This window comes from Lepidochelys kempii, chromosome 11 (assembly GCF_965140265.1).
Source record: "Lepidochelys kempii isolate rLepKem1 chromosome 11, rLepKem1.hap2, whole genome shotgun sequence".
NCBI classification, from domain to species: domain Eukaryota; kingdom Metazoa; phylum Chordata; order Testudines; family Cheloniidae; genus Lepidochelys; species Lepidochelys kempii.
In genome coordinates, this window is record NC_133266.1 from 10894825 (window position 1) to 10915048 (window position 20224).

The 20224-nt window shown below is 42.1% G+C and overlaps 1 protein-coding gene across 2 annotated transcripts in view; it reads right to left on the bottom strand.

Annotated features, from left to right (window-relative positions):
• Nucleotides 1-20224, bottom strand: part of ADCY5 (adenylate cyclase 5) — a 334442-nt gene that overhangs the window by 40870 nt on the left and 273348 nt on the right. For both annotated transcript variants that reach the window (XM_073305114.1, XM_073305113.1), the window contains exons 9-11: nucleotides 11191-11213; nucleotides 2719-2863; nucleotides 538-635 (exon numbers count right to left, since the gene is read on the bottom strand). In XM_073305114.1, the coding sequence (XP_073161215.1) occupies nucleotides 538-635; nucleotides 2719-2863; nucleotides 11191-11213 (266 nt within the window). The remainder of the gene's footprint in view (nucleotides 1-537; nucleotides 636-2718; nucleotides 2864-11190; nucleotides 11214-20224) is intronic.

Below are 20224 nucleotides of genomic sequence, written 5' to 3' on the forward strand. Positions count from 1 at the left end.
ACTGCAGCCCTTGAAACTATGCAGGTTAATTCCCCCGTTATGCCTGGACAGCTCTGCCCATTTTCCGTCCTCCCCACTCATTTGTTCATAGAGCAGGGCTGAGCTTTGCAACAGTATTCAGACCCAAGATCCACATAGGCTGAACAAGAGGACTGTGGTGGATTGCTTATTCCCCTGTCCTCCTTTGCTCAGCTGCATTCAACATAGGCACACTCTAGCCCTGTATTACAAAGACTTTACTGCCTCAGTAGACAATCCTTTCTATTCTAGTGATCTTATTTTGTGTGGGATTATAAATATACTAAATCAAACTTCTCAAATGAGAGGTAAATATTAAAAAAACACCATGGTGGCAAAATGAAAATCCTTGCATGCCAAGCATAATATACCATAGCTAGAAATGAATGCACACAATAAGCATTGTACACTACTTAGGCAAGCATTATTTCAAGACTTTTGCTTCCTTTTGGTGCACTGAAGCCTCAAGGACAGGGAAAAAATGCCAGAAAGCAGAAAAAGTGATAGAGAGCTACTCACTGGGGCACGATTGTGATTTGGACAAAGCAGATGAAGAGGAAGACGAGGGAGGCACAAGCCACATAGGCTCCAAATCTGTCGTCCACTTGCTTGGAGTACTGGGAGGAAGAAAACAGGCTTTTATAAGCATAGGTAATACCATCCTCTATGCCCAAGCAAACCCCTCATTCAGCAGCCAGCACCCTCCTGGTTCCCCAAGAAGCACCACTTGCAGAACTACCCCTTAGAGAAGTGTGAAAATTCCCCCTTACTTTGGGCTATATTTTGGGGCCCCGAAAAGACCTCAGGGCTGTGGAAAGGTCCTGTGCAGATGGGAAGAAAATTTATATTTTGTCCCTTTCGTATCTGTCAAAATAGATAAACCTGGACCAGAGGGCATAGCTGTGCGATGTTGACTCATTCCATCCGGGGCTCCCTCCAGTGGGGATAAATAGTTAAACATGGCCCAAGCTTTTTAAGGCTCCTAAACTAAGTTTATTTGGTATTATATCCAGACTGCTCTCTGCTATATACACATCTTCTTTGGGACCACTCGCAAGGAGAATCTCTTGTTTAAACTAAAATCTCCGGGGCATTACTTTGAGTGTAACCTCTTGGGAATACACTTTTTGCTATGCGTCTGTACAAGGTCTAGTACAATGGACATCTGATCCCTGTTTGGGGTCTGCAAGCGCTGCTGCAATACGAATAATAATAGTGACAGCTGTGAACTGTAGTACAATTGGAGCAGGCCAGTGGATGCTCCAGAACAATTCACCTGCCCTCCAGGGATCTGGGGACCTATCAAAGGCTAAGGTAGAATTGATGGGTGCAACTTATATGATACAAAGACCTCCTGAGAAGGGTTCTTCCCCCTTCACATTTTCTTTGGAACAGAATCCAGTGCAATTTTTTGTTCATGAATTAAAAGGTACCGTGTCATCAACAAGTCACTGCATTTCGCCAGAAATGAAAGATTATTGTGAAAACACCAATTTCTTGTTTCCCTCTTTCAAGCCCAGCGAGAAAACATGGTTTTTCGTGGTATCTGCCAGTGTTAAAAAATATGTGCACATTTTTAGTTGGTTCTAATGAAAATGTGAGGTTGCCACAGGTTTTCAAAAATTCACAACCTTCGCATTAGTGATCAGTCTCAGTAACAGGTGAGCTGTGTCCAATTCCTAAACGTGTCATCTGTACTGCTGGAACTGCAATTCTTAGTCCAAACAAACTCAATCCCTAAACTGTGAAACAAGGAGGCCCTTGAGATATCTGAACCATTCAGTTTTCTTAAAATTATAAAATTAAATGGGGAAAATAACATGCTTACACTTCTGATCAACCCTAATGTGACCCATTCAGAATTGAAAAAATACTGCAATTACTGCAAAGTCCTCTTACTCTTTAACTAGATTAATCACTGTATCCTCTTTTTGCAGTACAAACATAATTGCTAAACATAGTGATAGAATAGCAGACTCGAACTTAACCTAACCAATACAAAATTTATAGATGTGGCTTTTCCTGTTAAAAATATAGCTCACCTTTTATTGTTATTATTAAGGGTTATCCTAAAGTGTGTGTGTGTGTGTAAAATAACTTATTCACTTATATGGTACACACCATTGTAGTATGTGAGTGCCTCCAAACTTATTATGAATTTATTCTCATATCCCTGTGAAGCAGTATTCTCTCCATTTTACAGGCAATTGAAGGGTAGAGAGATTAAATGCTTTGCCCCAGATCACACAGGATATCTGTGGCAGATCCAGATTTCCTAAATCCAGTTCCTTAGCCTCAAGATCACCCTTCCTCTCCTAAACTGGTAGGAGAGAGCAGTGCAGTTAAAAAAGAGTATAATTTTGAGTGCCACCCACGACACATCCTCCAAGGATCAGTAACGGGCACAAGAACATCTTGATTTCACTCTGAAGTTCACCATTGCTATCGGTGAGAGAGAAATGGCTCAGCAGGCATTCCTACCCAATGTTACATTTCTATCAAATGTTTCCTTCAACACATACCTGGTTTTAGAGGACACAGCGTAAGTTAAGATCTCCCTAAAGGAGCTGAAGTGATAAATGGGGGGGGGGGGGGCGGAGTAACTCCAAACTGTAGGAAGAAGATCTTAAGCTTAAATTGGACAAACAAAACTAACAATAGACTTTCTTCACTTGAGAGAGTAGTTATTGGGGAATTTACCTTCTTCTCTAAGTCAGGCTCCCTGAACGTTAAAAGAAACTTGCGAACGTGCTCAGAGCGTAACCGATCAATACTTCTGGCATCGATTGCACGGCCCAGAAACTCATCCACCTCATCCTCCGGGTTCATGCTTTCTTGGGTGTTCCTGAGGATTTCACAAAAATGGAAGAGAATGGGAACTTTACAGTGCACTCAGCTTGAACTTTTTCGGCGAAGAGGCCCAAAGGAGTTCATCAGTTCACCGTAGAGACATCCGGATGTTAATCACCTCTCATTTATTACAAACTTTAGCTGGATAATCTCCAGGGGAAATGTTATCAGCTATCCAATACATTGCCAGTCCTCATCCACCTGTCCTCACCCAATTAAGGTATTTGATATAGCTGTCTTTCCCTATTATCAAGGCGTTTGCTTCCCTTGAATGTGTCTTTTTATCATAAATCAACCTCTAAAATCAAATGGATTTCCCCTCCATTATTATTGTGCTGTTTTTTCCCCTACATTTCATTCCTGCTATGTATGTTATTGCCAGAGTTGGTCAAAAAACGTGGGGAAAAAAAAAATCACAAAAATTGTCAAAATCTCCCATGCGCTGCCCCAGCTTGAAATTTCAGAACTTGAAAAATTCTCCAGCTTTGATTATCTACAGTGTTGTCAGGACCAGTTAAAGGTGTTGGGCATGACTCTCCACTGTGTCCTTCCTGTGTAGTTATTTACAGCTGGGCAAACTATAAATTGATACCAAATCAGAACTTTCCATTTGTGACATTTCTTGGGGCAGCCAAGGCTGTGAGTCGCTTCGTCACCACCTGCCTCCAGCATGACAGTTTTTCTTATGCCAGGTGGGTGTTAGCTCCCCAACACAACCAGCCTGTCAGCCACTCAAGCATGCTTGTTTGGGCTACCAGCTGACTCTTTGCTTTGCAAGTTGACTATAGATGCACCCCAAGTCATTTCAAAGTGCTCCTCTATGGTATCCAGCTGCAGTCACTGGATACCCACAGAAATCCCAGATCCTCTGTTCCCAAAAGAACAGCGTACCACAGTTTATCTGTTTCACCTTAGACAACTGCTCCTGTATTACACACAGCACTTGAGTACAATTATAAAACAAAAGAAAAAAGTATTTAAGAAAGAATAGAAATTCCAATAAAAAACAGAGTGAGAGATGGGAACAAATCGTTACATATAAAATAACATCATAACATGTATTCTAAAGCCTAAACTTAACTAACTATATCACTGCAAACAAGATATCCTCCTGTCTTAAGGAGTTCATCTCACCCAAAGTTCTCTCCAGCATCTTCAACCAAGCCTGGTTGAGATCCCTTTTTCATGAAGCAAACTGGCTCTCGGTTTACTTCCTAGGCGAAGGACACCAGAGTGTCTCTTTGCACCTCCAAATATATCAGAACAGACTTTTGATGGTCACCTCAAGATAGGGTCCCTCCCCAGCTGTTTACCCTTCCTGTTAACTTTCTTCTCAAGTCTCTGCCAGCTCTTCACTATCATTTGCCTTAGAATGCTAACAGACTCCTATTGTAGGATATACAATACACAATAGACACCCTGGAGATAAGTGTCTCCCATCCCATCTGGAGAAGTTTATCTCAAGACATGTTACCTCTGAATGACCTGCTTGTAACTACAGAGATGACAATTTTTAGTATATACACAACTCCTCACATATTCTCCGTACATGCATCTCACAATGATCACGATGATCAGTGTGACACAGGCTTTTATTAGAGACCTTGCATGACATTATTTTGGGGAACCCAGGGGGATCTCTGTACCCCTATAAACCTCAGGGACCTCTGCCAGCCCTGGCAGCTCTGGCATCCCGAGGTTCTTGGGTCAAACCATTTTCTTATTCAAATGATATTATTTTATACTTTTGAGCTAAGAGAAAAGATGATACAAGGTGGCAAGGCAATGTGGAGTCAGATCCTACTTTCCAAACATATGGACCAAGGTTTTCAAATGATTAGTGATTTTCAGTCCCACAGGGTTTTTCATACCACAGGTTTTCTGATGCCCACCATAGAGCCACCTTACAGGAATGGAATTTTCAAACAGTGATGAAAACCAACAATCTGAAAAGCAGGCTCCTTTAAGGCATCTCAAGTTGAGCACCCAAAAAGTAAGGCCCTAATAATTTTTGAAAAACCTTAGTCAGAATTTTTATAGCTTGACATTGTCTCTTTAATGGTCTGGCTTAAACTGACAAGAGGCAGAAATTAAAAGCTAAAGCTGAAATGTTATTCTGCTCAGTTTCCATGATGCCCAGGTAAATATAGCTTGTATTAGGACAGACCCTAATGTAATGCCTGATTCCAGTTTCAATTCTAATTGATTCCAGGGCAACATACAGCCCATGTTAGGTGAAATCAACCATTGTTCAGACACTCCTAAAAATGAAACCTAAAGCACAACGGGGCAGGATGAAAGATGGTATTTATTGCCAGCTGAGTTTTCTGGGTTTTGTCCGGCTAACACTGGCTAATGCAGACGTATAGCATGAATTGTAACAAACCCGTGGCCAACAGATCTTTGTAGGTGTGAGTAAGATGCTCACAAAAGCCACTCAGAACTTCATGGCAGCTGCCAAAACACAATCAGGACTTCTGTTTCAAAAGCCAATGCCCCACAACACTGGAATTAAAGGAGACTTTTCACTAGCTTTAGCATGATTGGACCTGATTTTCAGAAGAGCTCAATACCCACAACTTCAATTTAAGTCAACAGAATCTGTACATATCTGACAAATAATAATAATAATCAGGCCCCACAGTCTTATGACACACCATTGATAATTGAAATTCCAACCAAAAGAAGACAAGTGATACAGATATACAGTAGACAAGTTATTACAATACATCCTCAGCATTCATACGGGAGGCAGTCTGGCAAATGCAAATGGTCTTTGCCTCAGTTCCTTAAAGTTGTTATAGCAAGGGTTTGCATTTCAACAAGGGTCAGGGAAAGGAGAAGGACTGTTTTTATTTTTGGACACCACAGTTATTTAATCCATCAGCTAGTATATATTCCACTTCTGAAATGCAATTTAGATTTCCCCTTGGAGAAAAGGAAATTCAATTTACTTCTAGATGTTTGTTTTAAAGAAACCACATCTGCTTAAGTACATGAAGAGCCATTTTTTATTTTTGCTCAGTTGTGACAATCCTGTTCTCTAGCCTCATAAAAAGAGCAAAGAAATTACGAGTCCTATTTACAGAATGCATTCAAAATTCCTGTTAGTTATTTGTAGATTTGGACAATTTAAATTTAGCCATTTTTATATCACATGAGAATTGCAATAATTTTCTCCAAGAATCCAAGGTTAAAACTCATTGCCATCTCAGTGAGCCTCAGCTAGATTCAAAGTTCCAATCTAACAGCACAGCCTGGGAGAAAACAGGAAGGAGAAGAAACTTTGGGTAGTTTTTGACTGTGGCTGGCTGGTTCAGGCTTAGTAATAGTCTATGGGTCATTTCACCTCTAAGTCGCCGGTTTGAAGCCAGCCAAAGACACAAAGTGTTATCTCATCACAGTTTGGTAGCCTTGAGTTGATTGCCTCAGAGCAGTTCCTTTTTGGACATTAGGCCACATCACCTTTAGCAGTACACTTCTTGCCACAGATACCAAGGAATGAAAAGACTCACCCCTGGAGGTAGTCCCTATAAGCAGAGTAGAGTTACACTGCTCAAGCAATGAAGGGTGTGTGTAGAAATTTTTACTGATACTGTTGTATGACCATGGGGAAGGACAGCACATTTGGGTCCCTTGTTGTCAGACAGATTTCAGAATTATTCTTCTGGCTTTCGGAAGCATTTAAGCTGCATCAAAATGCTTAAACTTGAGGAGGCACACCCAGCTGGCACTCTGAAAGACCTGCTAGGGCAGCGGTGGGCAACCTGCGGGCGTCCATCAGGGTAATCTGCTGGTGGGCCTCCAGACAGTTTGTTTACATTGGCATGGCTGCCCGCAGCTCTCAGTGGCCACCGTTCACTGTTCCCGGCCAATGGGAGCTGCGGGAAGCAGCGGCCAGCACTTCCTTGCAGCCTGCGCCGCTTCCCACAGCTCCCATTGGCCAGGAATGGCAAACCGCGGCCACTGGGAGCTGCAGGCAGCTGTGCCTGTGGACAGTCAGTGTAAACAAACTGTCTCACGGTCCGCCAGTGGATTACACTGATGGGCCGCAGGTTGTCCACAACTGTGCTAGGGTTTTAACTCTCCCCCGCCTCCAAAAAAATTACACCCCCCCCACAACTTTTATTCCTATTGAGCAACACCTCCTCCTAGAAACTCCACTGGGGTCAGGGTCATTACTCCAAAGGACATGAAACAACCTATTTATGCTCTGTCACAGGAAAGATCAGCAGAAATTCCGACTCTCATGGAGCTTCCTGAGCCACTTGTCATTTTGCCATGTCACTTCCAGGGGAGGTGCCAATTTGACCCTAAAACCAGATATTTTACAAATGGCAGTGGCAACCGATTCAATTCAGCTCCCACATAGCTAGATTCATTCATTCAAAAACCTACAGCCCAATAACATTCCTTTGTTCTTTTAATCGCAATAATAAAAATTATTTCATAAATAAAAATATCTTGGTAATAAAGATGCTTTATTAGTAAACACAACTGGCAATTAATCCATGGTTGTTTCCCCCCACCCCTCCTTCTCATTGCTGGCCTCTTCCTCTACTTCCATTGCAAAGACATTTAGTGAGCAACATTTAGGTTAATGTCAGTAGTGAGATCAAACAATGCAATTATTAGGATTTAATTATTAATAGCGTTTTGGTTGTTCAAAATTTAGAGGTAAAATCTCAGAGTTAATATGATATTGAAGAATCTTTTTTTAAAAAACAGCAGATTTTAAGACAGACAACTAACTGGAATAAATGGCAAGAAAAAATTCTGTTGAGAGCCAGCTTCATAGTCAAAAAAAGAGGCAAGAAATTAAAGATTTAAGGCATAAACTGGTATATGATCCTGAGTGAACTGGAAAATTTAGAGCAAGTATCACTCATTTTAATGAGCTGCCAGAGATGAATTTAACCAAAGAGGATCATCTTTCTTGGAAATTTATTATGAACATCTTGTTACCATATCTTTCTCGTAATGGCCCAGCATTGTTAGAGAAAACATCCTTTATATGTAAATTTTCTTCTGGGTATGTTTTGAAAACAAACAAACAAAAAGATAAGGAATGTTGAGGGGAAGGAGCAGAGTAAGCATTTTTGTCACAGAGGTTTGTAAGAAACACAGGGAATAAATAACTTGACAGAATTTGTCTTTTATTCACAGGCCAACATTTTCAGAAGCCGCCAGTGATTTTGGTTGTCTCAATTTGAGAGATCTTAAAGGGGCCCAATTTTCAGAGGCGCTGAGCACCCACAACTCCCATTGGCTTTACTGAAAAATTGCGGGTGCTCAGCATCTCTGAAAATCAAGCAAGATGTTTCTAAGTTCGACTACCAAAAACTGAGGCACTTAATATCATTGGCCACTTCTGAAGATTTTGATCACAACCCTTTGTACTGGAGGGAGGGGCCCAAAACTCTGGAATGCTGTTCCCTTCAACAAAAGCCAAAATTCATTGATGACATCCTTCTCTCCAGGCTTAAGGCCTCCCTGTTTCAATATGAATTTTCATGGAGCGGGCTTGACTTTATGTATTCATTGAAAAGCATGACCCAGTGGGTTTAGCACAGAACTGGGAGCCAAGAACTTCAGAGTTCAAATGCTGGCTCTGACAACATCTCCCGGTGGCAAGTTGCAACCTCTCTGCCCCAACTCTTCCTGTAAAATGGGGATAACTATTCTTACTTACCCTGTTACGTGATAGGGCTGCTATGAGGGTTGGATAATGTTGTAAAGTGACTTATAACTATGTCAGGTGAGGAAAGTTAAATATGAAGCAGTTATGTCAACCTAACCAAAGTCAGGCTAAGAGAGGCTGCTGGGAAAGCCTCTGACAGTAGAATGAAGGAATACTTGTTTAAGTTGCAGGGAGTAAGAAAAAAGGGGAGGCCTGCATTCCTGCGTTTTTGTACCAAATGTTCTGGGAACAGTTCGTTGAGATAGGAGGCACTGTTTTCCACTCCTTGTTTTTGTGTTATGTCTGTTCTTAACTCCTCGTCTCCTGGTTGACACCCATACCGATAAGAAAGTTAGTGAAGCATTGCGATTTGCTAAAAGTTATCTACAATAAGTGGGCAGAAGTGCATGCATAATAGAGAAAGAGGATTTTAACTAACATAGGGGAGGGGTGGGCTGCTTTATGAATAAATCTATGACACAGCGGAACTGTCTATAAAAACCTATGAGTTTTACTTAGAGGCTGCTGGTTCTCTTTGGAGACGGGCTGCTCTCTGTTGTTGTGTGCACTCTTCAATAAAGAGCTTTGTGTTCGGACCTTGCTGGTGTTGCCTGTCTCTCTCCGGTCAGACAACGAACCGTGCCGTCTGGGGGTTCGAGTCCTCGACAACTATAAGGTAGGGACCTGCCTGTTGTGGATAACAGAGTAATCCATTTGTTTGGTGTCACAGTAGGATAGCTTTCAGTATCCATAAATCTGATAGATGGTGCAACTGACTTCTCAGTATATGAACCCTCATTCACAAGTATCCCAATACAGCTCCTGTTCTGTTATTTCTCTCTCATTTGCTCCATTTAGGAAATGAGCCCAGTGTAAGTGTACACAATTTAACTCTTATTTCCTGGCCCAGCTGCTCTTCTACATTACTACCCACTACAGGTAATTTCATTGGCACTAGCAGTAGAATGAATCTAAATGCATTTTACATCTCTCTTATCTGGCTCGGTTTCTTCTATCTGAGCTTCCACTTCCCCTAAATGAATGATCTGCCAACTAAAGCTCTGAGCATTGATATTGTCTTTGCTGGATGGACAAGCTGACATGGGAGCCTCTGTAATGCAGCAATTGTGTAACACTAAGACAGTGAGAGTTCTCCCTCAACTCTCTTGTCTCAGGGGTTCCTCTGTGTTAGGGGGCTTATTCCTTCACCCGCTTACTTCCCTGGTTCTTCTTGAATGAACAGAGAGTAACAATACCCGAAGTCCAAAGGTGCAAACAATTAGATGTTTATTGGGGTGAACTTCCAGCAAGCAGTGATTCCAATTTCCTTCCTTAGTGTCCCCTTTCCCAGCTCTGACACCACAGAACCTTGCCTGTGTCCCTGTTCCCATTCCCCCCCCCCACCTTTACTTCCTGATTGACTGCAGACTATATAGTAAAACTTGAGTTCTGCTTAGCTATACCTTAACCAATTATTTTACTGAAATTTAACTAACCAATCTTAACATATTGTAACATGATTATCTAACCAATTATATTCCACCACCTTAATTGGTTTACACCCAACAAAATTAATTATACAGCAGACAGAAACAATCACAGAACCAGACAGAGATTATACAGACAAACAATAGGGAAATGGGGACTACAGTGATAGAACAACAAAGAAATGAGGATTTCACACCCCAGCTATTGATAAGTGAGTTCTTGCCAGACAGGATGCTATCAAACTAAGTTTCCTTTTACATCTTCTAGGCTTTTCCCTTTCTTTGGAGGTGACAGGCATTATCAGGACAGTACTGTATTCATAGCAGCCCAATAGCACCTTATTTCAACGTGACTTGTTTGGAATGTAAGGATGTGAGCGGTCGCTTCCCAGCTTATGGCTGCCTCTGCTGCTTAGCCAAAGATCTTAGCCTAAGAACAGGGCCTCAGACTGTCACAGTGAAAAAAGGCCCTATAAACAGGCAGACAGTGATTTTGATTCTTTCTTCTATACCTCTATACCTAGCTAAATGATAAGAATACACCTAAATTCTTAAAGTATAGGCCTTTGTAGACAGACCTGAATATCTATATCCTAACAATCTATTTCACTGCTGGAGCTAGGAGGATCTCTTACTGTCCTCTCCCACTTTATAATCCCCACTCCCACCTGTCCTGAGCTGATATAGTGAACCCATTCCCATTGAAGCTCATCCTTACTGTTCCTTAATTGGTAAAGCAAAATAAATAAATAATAATAGCAGCAGTGGCTACTGCTCAAGTTCTTTTGCACAAGAAGCGCCCTGGGTAAGAGGATGCCATGTGTGCCAGCATCATTTATAATTCTCTAGGACAGGTTCTGCAACTGGCGCTTAGACTCCTTCTCAGCATTCTCAACAGAGATGCTTAAAACAGAAGGTAACTGGAAATGGACTAGCCCTCACACCCGTGGAGGTGGTGCCTGTAGATTAGCTGCCCCTACAGGAAATGTCACTGCCACTCTCCAGGCTGTGACCTCATCCGTGAATAAAAAATATGGGGACTCCCATCTCCACGGTTGGAAATTGGGCCTCTGTCTCATAAGCTAATTTCAAATTAGGGGGAAAAAACCAACAAGAATGCAGAAACACAAAACATTTATGACAAAATTTGCTTACTTGTCCTTGGGATCCTCAAAACCCTGAAAGAAAGAAAATGAAACATAACAGTTAGGAAACAGAATGACCTTGGATACAATGAAGAATTCTGATGGATGGCATTTCACACAGGAACTTTCACAGGGTTCATTTGTTATATCTTGATGGAGATCCTTGCCAAGCCAATACAATATTCTCTGTCTCTATGTCATTCATCAGATAGATTGGGCAGAACACAATTTTATATAAATACATGTCTTAAAATAAACATATGAAAGTTAAAGGTAAGGGAATGACTTCTGCTCCTTCAGTTGACCTTTGTCATGCATTTGCTGTGCCTTTAAGAAAAGGTTACTTATACCAGTGATGCAATATACACTTGGGTCAAAATTCAGACTGACAGGTGGGTGCAATTCCCTTGTAGTTAATGCACTGCTAGCCTGCACAATGTATGAATTTGGCTGATGTGGTCTGCCTCCAATCACAGGAAGGGCTTATATAGTTAGATACCCATTTCTTCTTCAATGCTTATTTTCATGAGTCTTTGCTCTCCCATGTCTACTTTTGAAGTCTATTCGTTTTCTTAAAGTCATTTCTCTTATTAGGGTGGGATTTTCAAAAGTGCTCAGAGCTTGTCTAACGCAGTGGAACTTAAATGGGAGTAGAATTTGGCCACCATTTTTGAAATTCCCATTCTTGGAACTTTATCATGCCAAGTATTTTGCACGAACATAGACTTTTTAACCATCAAAAACAGTGGATAAGACATTAATGGACTATTTATTGGGGATCCATTTAGTTAAGCATTACAAACAAAATCTGTTCTTTTTCAAGCCCTTCCATGCTCCCCTTAACACTAAAATGCATCTCTATGAATGGGAAGGGGGAAATTTCTTGTATTTTGGCAAGTGATTTAAAATACACTTCAGGGTCATTCAGGTTTATTAAATAAGCTATCTACACGTTCACAGGTCCAACAAGTCCTGAGAGTTGTTTGAAGGGTCCCAAGAAAAAAATATGCATTTATCTGCAATCTGAAATTTTTATTAACATACCTGATAGAGAAGAATAGCTTCATAAAATAGGTTTCACATGGACTGGACCAAAATCTGCCTTCAGATACCCAGGTGCAAGTCTCACTGAAATCAACAGGAGTTGTGCCCATGTATATGAGGGCAGAATTTGTACACTGTGTTAAAACTCTAGCAAATGTAGTGATGACAGATGTAGGATTCCATGGGGTTTTTGTGGATCTCAATGACTCCAGCTCAAATGTGTTTAGTTTACAAGTGAAATGATGGTATACTATACTCCTGGGAGAATTCTGCTCTACTGCATGCGTGCATAATTAATGAGCCCCTCATATTTTTATATTTTTGCACAGAAAAAAGCTTCTGCTGAAATGCTGCTGCAGCTCTGACTTTTGCCCACCAAGGGGTGCTGTGGCGCAAGAACAGTAGCAGCTCCCTGCCAGTGAGGGAAGAGAGAGAGCAGCCTTCTTCGTAGCGGGCCAGATCAGGAGACAGGGCTTATGGGGAGACAGACAACGTGGGGTGCTGGGAGGTCAGACAGGGGCTCAAAAGGGCTAGTGGGGGAGGACAGACCGGGGCAGGGGCTGAATGGGAGTGGAGGCGCAGGGCCACAGGGGGGAAGGAGTTGCAGGCCACATGATGATGGGGGAGGGGGTGCAGAGCTACATGGGGACAGGGAAGTGGTTGAATGGGGCACAGAGACACATGAGGACAGGGGAGTGGTTGGGTGGGGGGCACAGAGACACATAGGGACGAGGGAAGGGGTGCAGGGACATATAGGGATAGGGGAGTGGCTGGGTGGGGCCACAGAGATACATGGGGACAGAGGGAGGGGATGCAGGGACACATGGGGACAGGAGAGTGGCTGGGTGGAGGCACAGAGACACATAGGGACAGGAGAGGGGGATGCAGGGCCACATGGGGATGGGGGTGTCTGAGTGGGGATAGAGGGACACATGTGGACAGAGAGTGCAAGGACACATGGGGGTGCAGGAACATGGGGACAGGGCCAGATGTGCCTGACTGAATGGGAGAGGCTAGGGGTCCAGGGTCTGGATGGGGGAAGCTCCCTAACAATCTCTCCCTGTCTCCCGCCAAAAAACCTGTTCTTCCATACTTTTCCCATCCATACCCAACAACCCTCCAAGTTCACACCCAGTGTCCTTCCCAGCAATTTACTTCCCTCTCCCTTAGCTCCTCCATTACCCCTGACTCCCCCAAGCCTTTGCACTGCTTCTGAGGGGGTGCGGGAAATACGGTTCTGTGTAGTTTAAATGAATTATTATTCAGAGGTCTGTATTAATATGCCTAGTAAGAAATCCCTTTGTCAAAAAACAATTCCTGAATCTTTTTTGTCATCTGTATTGTTACAGACATACTTGCTGACAGGTATTTTGAAATAAATGACCAAAAGTAATTGAAACTGGTGTGATGATATTGTGTTATTTTGACAAATAACATATGCAGAATTTTAAAATATTGTGAGCAGAATTTTTAATTTTTTGTTGCAGAATTCCCCCAGGAATAATGCTAGCATTGCAATCTTAGCCTGGGTTCTTGAGATTTAATGTGGATCCTTTCCATACACAGCCTGCTGGCCAAATCCTGCCCACAACTGCCCTTGCTCAATGACACTGGAGACAATGGCATTGAACAGTTGTAAATGAGGGCAAAATCTGGCCCTGCAACTGGAAATAAGTTATCAATCTGGTGATGATGTGAGAGGCAGAACAAAATCCTGCACATTTTCCCTAAGCTGTGTAGGCTTTGCAGGACGAACAAGAGAAAACATATTTTTGTCACTGAAATCAACAGGTCTGTTTGTCTGAATACACAGAGCAGGTACTTTGAACAAGGAAATGCCATTTTTAAAGTCGCTTTTCAGACTAAACCCACACTTTAAAATTGAAACTGCAACTCAAACACTGCCATTCAGGCATGCAGAAAGAGGAACCCTCCTGTCCCATTCTCTTCATTACTACCTATTAGCAAACTAATGCTGAATGGGAAGGAAGCATGTTTTAGCATGCACAACAAACTTACTTAGCATGTCCAAGAAAATTTTGCATGTCCAGGTAACTGAGCCAAAGAATACTACAAGTGCTATTGGTTTAAGGTTAAAGAGGGACTGAAACATCACTCAGATATTTGTTTCACTTAAATTGCTTTACAGCTGTCAAAAGAGTTGATTTTTTTTTCACCTGTATGCAATTTTACAAGATGGTGTCAGAAATAAAAGCCCACTGATTAACCATGTTGACAAAGTGCTCATAATTTTTCTGGTATCACAGCTAGTTGCACTGACAAAAGAAATCGTCTGAACTTGAATAGCTATCACCCAACAAATGGGGCAGGGGTGAACCTTAATGTAAAAAACACAGACAGTGCTTGCTTGTTAAACATAAAGTCCACATTTTCAGACATGGATTCCTGGGAGTTAGGGAACTAAACCCATACACAGGAGCCCAAATTAGTGGCCTGATTTTCAATGGCAGTGGAATATCCACTGTTCCTACTGACTCTACATGTTGACACTACATACTGATACTGAACTCCTAAATTTCAGGCACCCAAGTTTGAAAATTCAGAGTAACAGCCGTGTTAGTCTGTATGCCACAAGTACTCCTTTTCTTTAAGTTTGAAAATGTAGACCAACTGGGTCAATTTTCAAAAGGACACAGCAGTGATTCTCAGAAAAACAGGTGAACACTTTATAATGGGCAAACTTTCACAGGTCAACAGAAATCTGACAATCATGCCTAACTGCCAATTTGAGTGTGCAATTACCTGGTTTGCACAAGCAAACTTTGATTTTTTTTCTGGCAAGCCCATTTAAAAAACATTAAAAAATAATATTGGGTTAATTTAGATTCTTGTTTAAACACTAAAACTTGCTTGAAACACTGGAAATGATGAATAAGAGACTTCTATGCTAGTAGTTCAATTTACGCTGGATTCTCAAAATGAAAGACTCAAAAATGCATACATCAGATATAGCAAAAATATATTACTCAGTTTTTCTTCTCATCTAATGAGGTTAAATATTTAAGAGTGACTTGGATTTTAATTGAAGGGAAGCAGCTTAAAATTATATTTAGTGGGAACCTCTTTAGCTAAGTAAATTAAACTATTCACTTCAAATACTCCCATTTTGAATGAATGATGGCTTCTTCATATAGCGAAGCTCACACAATGGAATTATTATGCAAGAGAACCTGCAAGCTGATTTTTCTTTCAATGCAACTTCTAAAAGGCTAAGATATTATTAAAGGAAATACTTCTTATTTGCACAGAAGCACTTCACTGGGATACTGAAAACATTGCTCAGGGATTCAATTGAGACAATCTTAGGGTACTTCCCCATAACATTTCCTCAAGTAGACCCTCTCTAAGCAATTGGCAGAAGGGCATAGTCAGTGTTTAGAATTTTCCACATACTTCAGGGCTCTATTCTGATCTCAGTGAGCATGTGGATTTTCTGCATGATGTTTGTTAGTGGAAATGACATGCCTTTTAGTGCTTTTATATATAGAGGCAGAATGTATGTTCATTAAAGATACATGGCCAGGTCCTCGGCTAGTGTAAGCGAGGGTAGCTCCATTGACTTGGATGATAGTGAATGGAGCAATGCTAACTTGCACCAGTTCATGAAGTGGTCCTTATTTTGCATCTAAGACCTTTGCTAATTCGACATCTAATTATTATTAAAAACACATGTCACTCATGAGAAAATTCAAAGTACAGGGAAGAAAACCAATCCTCACTGTGTATCTAATACAGCAAAGTGCTGGGAAACTATCTGAAGGCTGCTGATCTCCTTCAACTTGACTTTAATACAACTGCTGCCTGGCACTTTGCAATATTGGGTCTTATATGCCCAAAATACAGACCTTGGTGCTAACCAATAAATGCAATAGACTAATTGATTGAAGGCTCCTCAGAGCAGGAATTGTCATACATTTAAACATCATTGATCACACCATTGGCATTCAGTCAGTAATATTTATTCATAAGCTTTTCCGCATGGTTATTGGCATAGTGTCAGGTCATCTCAGGAATATGTGTAATAATATTCGTAATCCTTTACACCGCAGTATTGCTCAAAGGTGCTGTTCAAGAACCGGGCTCCACTGTGCTAGGAGCCATAGGAAACACAAGTAGACACAGTCCCTGCTCTGGAGGGCTTATGATACACTGAATATGACCAATAACAAGGATACCGTATATGAGATCACCTGGGTGTGGAGCCCAGTTATTGCACAACTTGATGGTTCCAAATGATCTGAAAATTAAAAATAATAATTGGTTTTCCCCAACTGCCACGTGAACTAACTGTCATTGTTTAGCTGATCTTCATAGGCATCACTGCGGAACATCATGGTCTTAATAAATAATAATAATAAAGTTCAGGGAGAAAAAAAAAGTCTTGTGCTTTTTTCTGAAGATGATCACACTCAAACTCTGACAGACAGACCACCAGAAGTAAGGCATTCCTTAAACCAGTGGACTTCAAACTTTTTTTCTGGTGACCCAGTTGAAAAAAATTGTTGATGCCCGCGACCCAACAGAGCTGGGGATAGGGGGCTCAGGCTGGGACAGAGGGTTGGGGTGCAGGGGTGAGGGCTGCAGGGTGGGGTCAGGAATGAGGGGTTCAGGGTTGGGGGGGGCTCAGGGCTGGGGCAGGGGATTGGGGCGCAGGCTTACCTCCAGCAGCTTCCAGTCAGTGGTGCAGTCGGGGTGCAGAGGCAGGCTTCCTGCCTGTCCTGGCACTGCGGACGGTGCTGTGCCCCGGAAGCGGCCAGCAGCAGGTCCAGCTCCTAGGTGGAGGCATGCAAGCAGCTCGGCGTGGCTCTTGCCCACAGGCACTGATGCCCCCAGCTCCCATTGGTCAGGAACTGGCCAATTGGAGTGCAGAGCCAGTGCTCAGGGCAGAGGCAGCATGCGGAGCCCTGTGGCCCCCCTGCCTACGAGCTGGACCTGCTGCTGGCCACTTCTGGGGCGCAGCGTGGTGTCAGAACAGGTAGGGACTACTAGTTTTTACTGGCCGGCCGACAGGGTCCCTGGCTCCTGAGCAAGGCGACCCAGTGCCTTTCATTCCATGACCCAGTACTTGGTGGCGACCCAAACTTTGAAAACCACTGCCTTAAACAACAATGCTCAGTTGAGAAGCTTAAAATATAGGAGTTCCGAGTGCTCAATACCTGTGAAAAATCCAGCCTTGTCTTATCTACATACCTTGTTTTAGGTCCTCTCCTCAAGTGTCCTTCAGCTTGGTAACTCAATTTGCTCTCTGCTTGGTGAGGTTTAAGGATCCTCTATGTAGATGTGTACACCTTTTCATTCCAGGTGCAATTCAGTGAGTGGGCCTTGTAATATTTAAAGTCCTACATGATCAGGACCCCAAATATTTGAGACAATCTCTCCCCTTAATCCTCACATGGCACTGGAGGCCTCTTGAGGCCCTCTTGCTGCTGGAACCTGGAAACCAGCTTTGTAGGTTTGCCAGAGGGTCTCCCAGTTCAGCAGCCACAATTCACACCCAGAAGGAAATTGTGGGTGCTCAGCACCTCTAAAAATCAAGCCGTAAGACAAAAACAGCATGTCAGTGGTATGACAAAGTGGTAAAATTGAATTAATGATGTGGTTTCAAAAGAATCTTTGCCTCCGTTGTCAGCACTGCTCAAGCTGCCACGGAAGGATCCGGCTACGCAAGTCATCTCAGGCCTGCTCTTCTGTGGTTTACTGAATAGTTATGTCAGTGATGCCCCTGGTCTTCATCAGAGCAGCACCACTCGGCTTATAAAGCACTAGCCACACTACAAAATGGAACTGATGGTAGCCCATCCATGATGCCACCCAGACCAATCTGGTGGCTGTTGGAAGGGTGACACAGCAGTGGTCACTACAAAAATCAGCAAGATAGAGTTCAAAGGAGGTGAAGGACAGATCTAAAATAAAGACAATGAAATGGATCCTGTTTAGGGTACAAATCTTCTAGCCCTGTCTAAAAATGAGTTGGAAACACATTAAGGCTTTTATTACAATGTATTCACTAAAGAAGGAATGTTGCAGTGTCTTATCTAATCTTTTGTTAAGTCTCATTTTAAATGTCCCCAGTGCTGGAGCTTCCACCACTTTCCATAGGAACTACACTATTCCATGACCCAATTGCAATAATAAAGTAATGAAATCTGATAACTGCTGTATGACTAAAATAATCCAACATATATAAATTCAGGAATATTAATCCACACCTAGCTGCACTCGCAGCACAAAGCCAAGACAATAGTTATTAACAAGGGATGGACGAGATGATTTAACAGGTCTTCTATCTGTTTGATCCAATACATTTTAAAACCTACTTTTATGTTGAATGAGTCACAACTAATTAATTTTTATTACAGTGCTTGGGGGGAATGGGAGAGAAAGACTGACTGTTGTATTGCTGTCTCTGTTCCAAAATTTTATTATCTGGATTTATATGAGTGCCTATTGCTCTAACAGTTCAAATCATTCTAATCTCCTTGCTTGCTTTATGAACTGACTGAGTTTATTTGAACTTGCCAATCGATACAGATTATTTAAAGAAAGTGATAAAACGTTTGTCAAATATATGACAAGCAGATCACTATTTCTGTTTCAAGTCAAGAGCCTTTTGAAATAACAACACCAACTTTGAGAACACTTGTTACAATAACTAAACTACTGTAAATGTAAGAAGGAAGGTGAATAATCTTACATCTGCCTTTTATCTTTTCATTCAGCTCTAAAGATGTGACAGCCTCTGAGCACAGTCTACCTCCTACTGTCCACATGCTTGGAAAGCACCACCATAACAATCGGCAGCTTCACTGCCAGCCCCAGTGTTGGATCATATTAAAGAAGTTCTGTATTAAAATCACAAATGAGTTTGATTCCCCATAGTTTAAATTCCAGGGTATTACTAATTAAGAGGTCTCTGGTTTTTTGGTACTGTTTCTCTCCCTCTATGTGTGAAACTTGCAAGCTGCTAATTGCGTTAGTACGTTCTAAGACAGAGTCTGTTCTCAAAGCAATTCACACAGAGAGAGACTCAAAGCAATACTCTGTAACAACAGAAACAGCACCCAGAGACTCCCCGCCCTTTTGTTGTATTAACAATTGTGATTAAAATAGAGATGGAGGATGTATGTGGATGGATGCTTGGTGTGGATAATAACTGAATGATCAGGGAGGTGCCAGCCTAAGAATCCAGTGTCCATCGGCTGAAGAAGGCGTCAAGTGGAAATAAACAGAGGACCCCCGGAGGGCAGACTGGAATCCACCCAACAGCCTCAAGAATGGGAGAACCAAAGAACAAGATAACATCTGGCAGCACGGAGCTGTCAGGAATGTGCTATCTGCTGATTGATTCAGCAACAGCATGATGAAGCAATTCCCATAGACTGGCATAGGAAGAAATTCCTATAAAAATGGACTCTGGAAAGTGAGAACTTTGGGGTCTGATTCTGCAAACCAACTTCCAGGAGCATCAGATGAGCATCTGACAAGGCCCTGCTCCCTCCTCATGTCCAGGCCACCTGGCCAGTGGCTTGGCATGAGCAACTCTGAGGCTGGTAACTATGATAACAACCTTGCAGAACCTCTGTGTGTGTGTGTTTGTATGAATGAATGTGTGAATAAATATGAGATTGAATGGAATGTTATAGCTATAACTAACTGCTTACTATGATTCTTTCTGTATTCACAATAAATGTGGTATTTTGCCTTTTCCTCTTTAATAAGATCCTGCTGGTTTTTATTTTATTGGTATAACACCAGCAAAGATTTTAAGGAATGAGTCAGCATGAAGAACAAACTACTTTCTCATGCCCAAAAGTGTGCACCCTCAGAGCAAGGTTGAGGCATATCTGCAAGGTAGTGTAGGAAGCTTCCACTGCTCCTGCCCTGTGCTGTACCCATTTCGTGACTAGAGGGGTTTAGTTCCAATGGCGCCAACTGGCACTTTTCACAGGCAGTAAAAAGCGACGAGTTGTTCCTTAAAC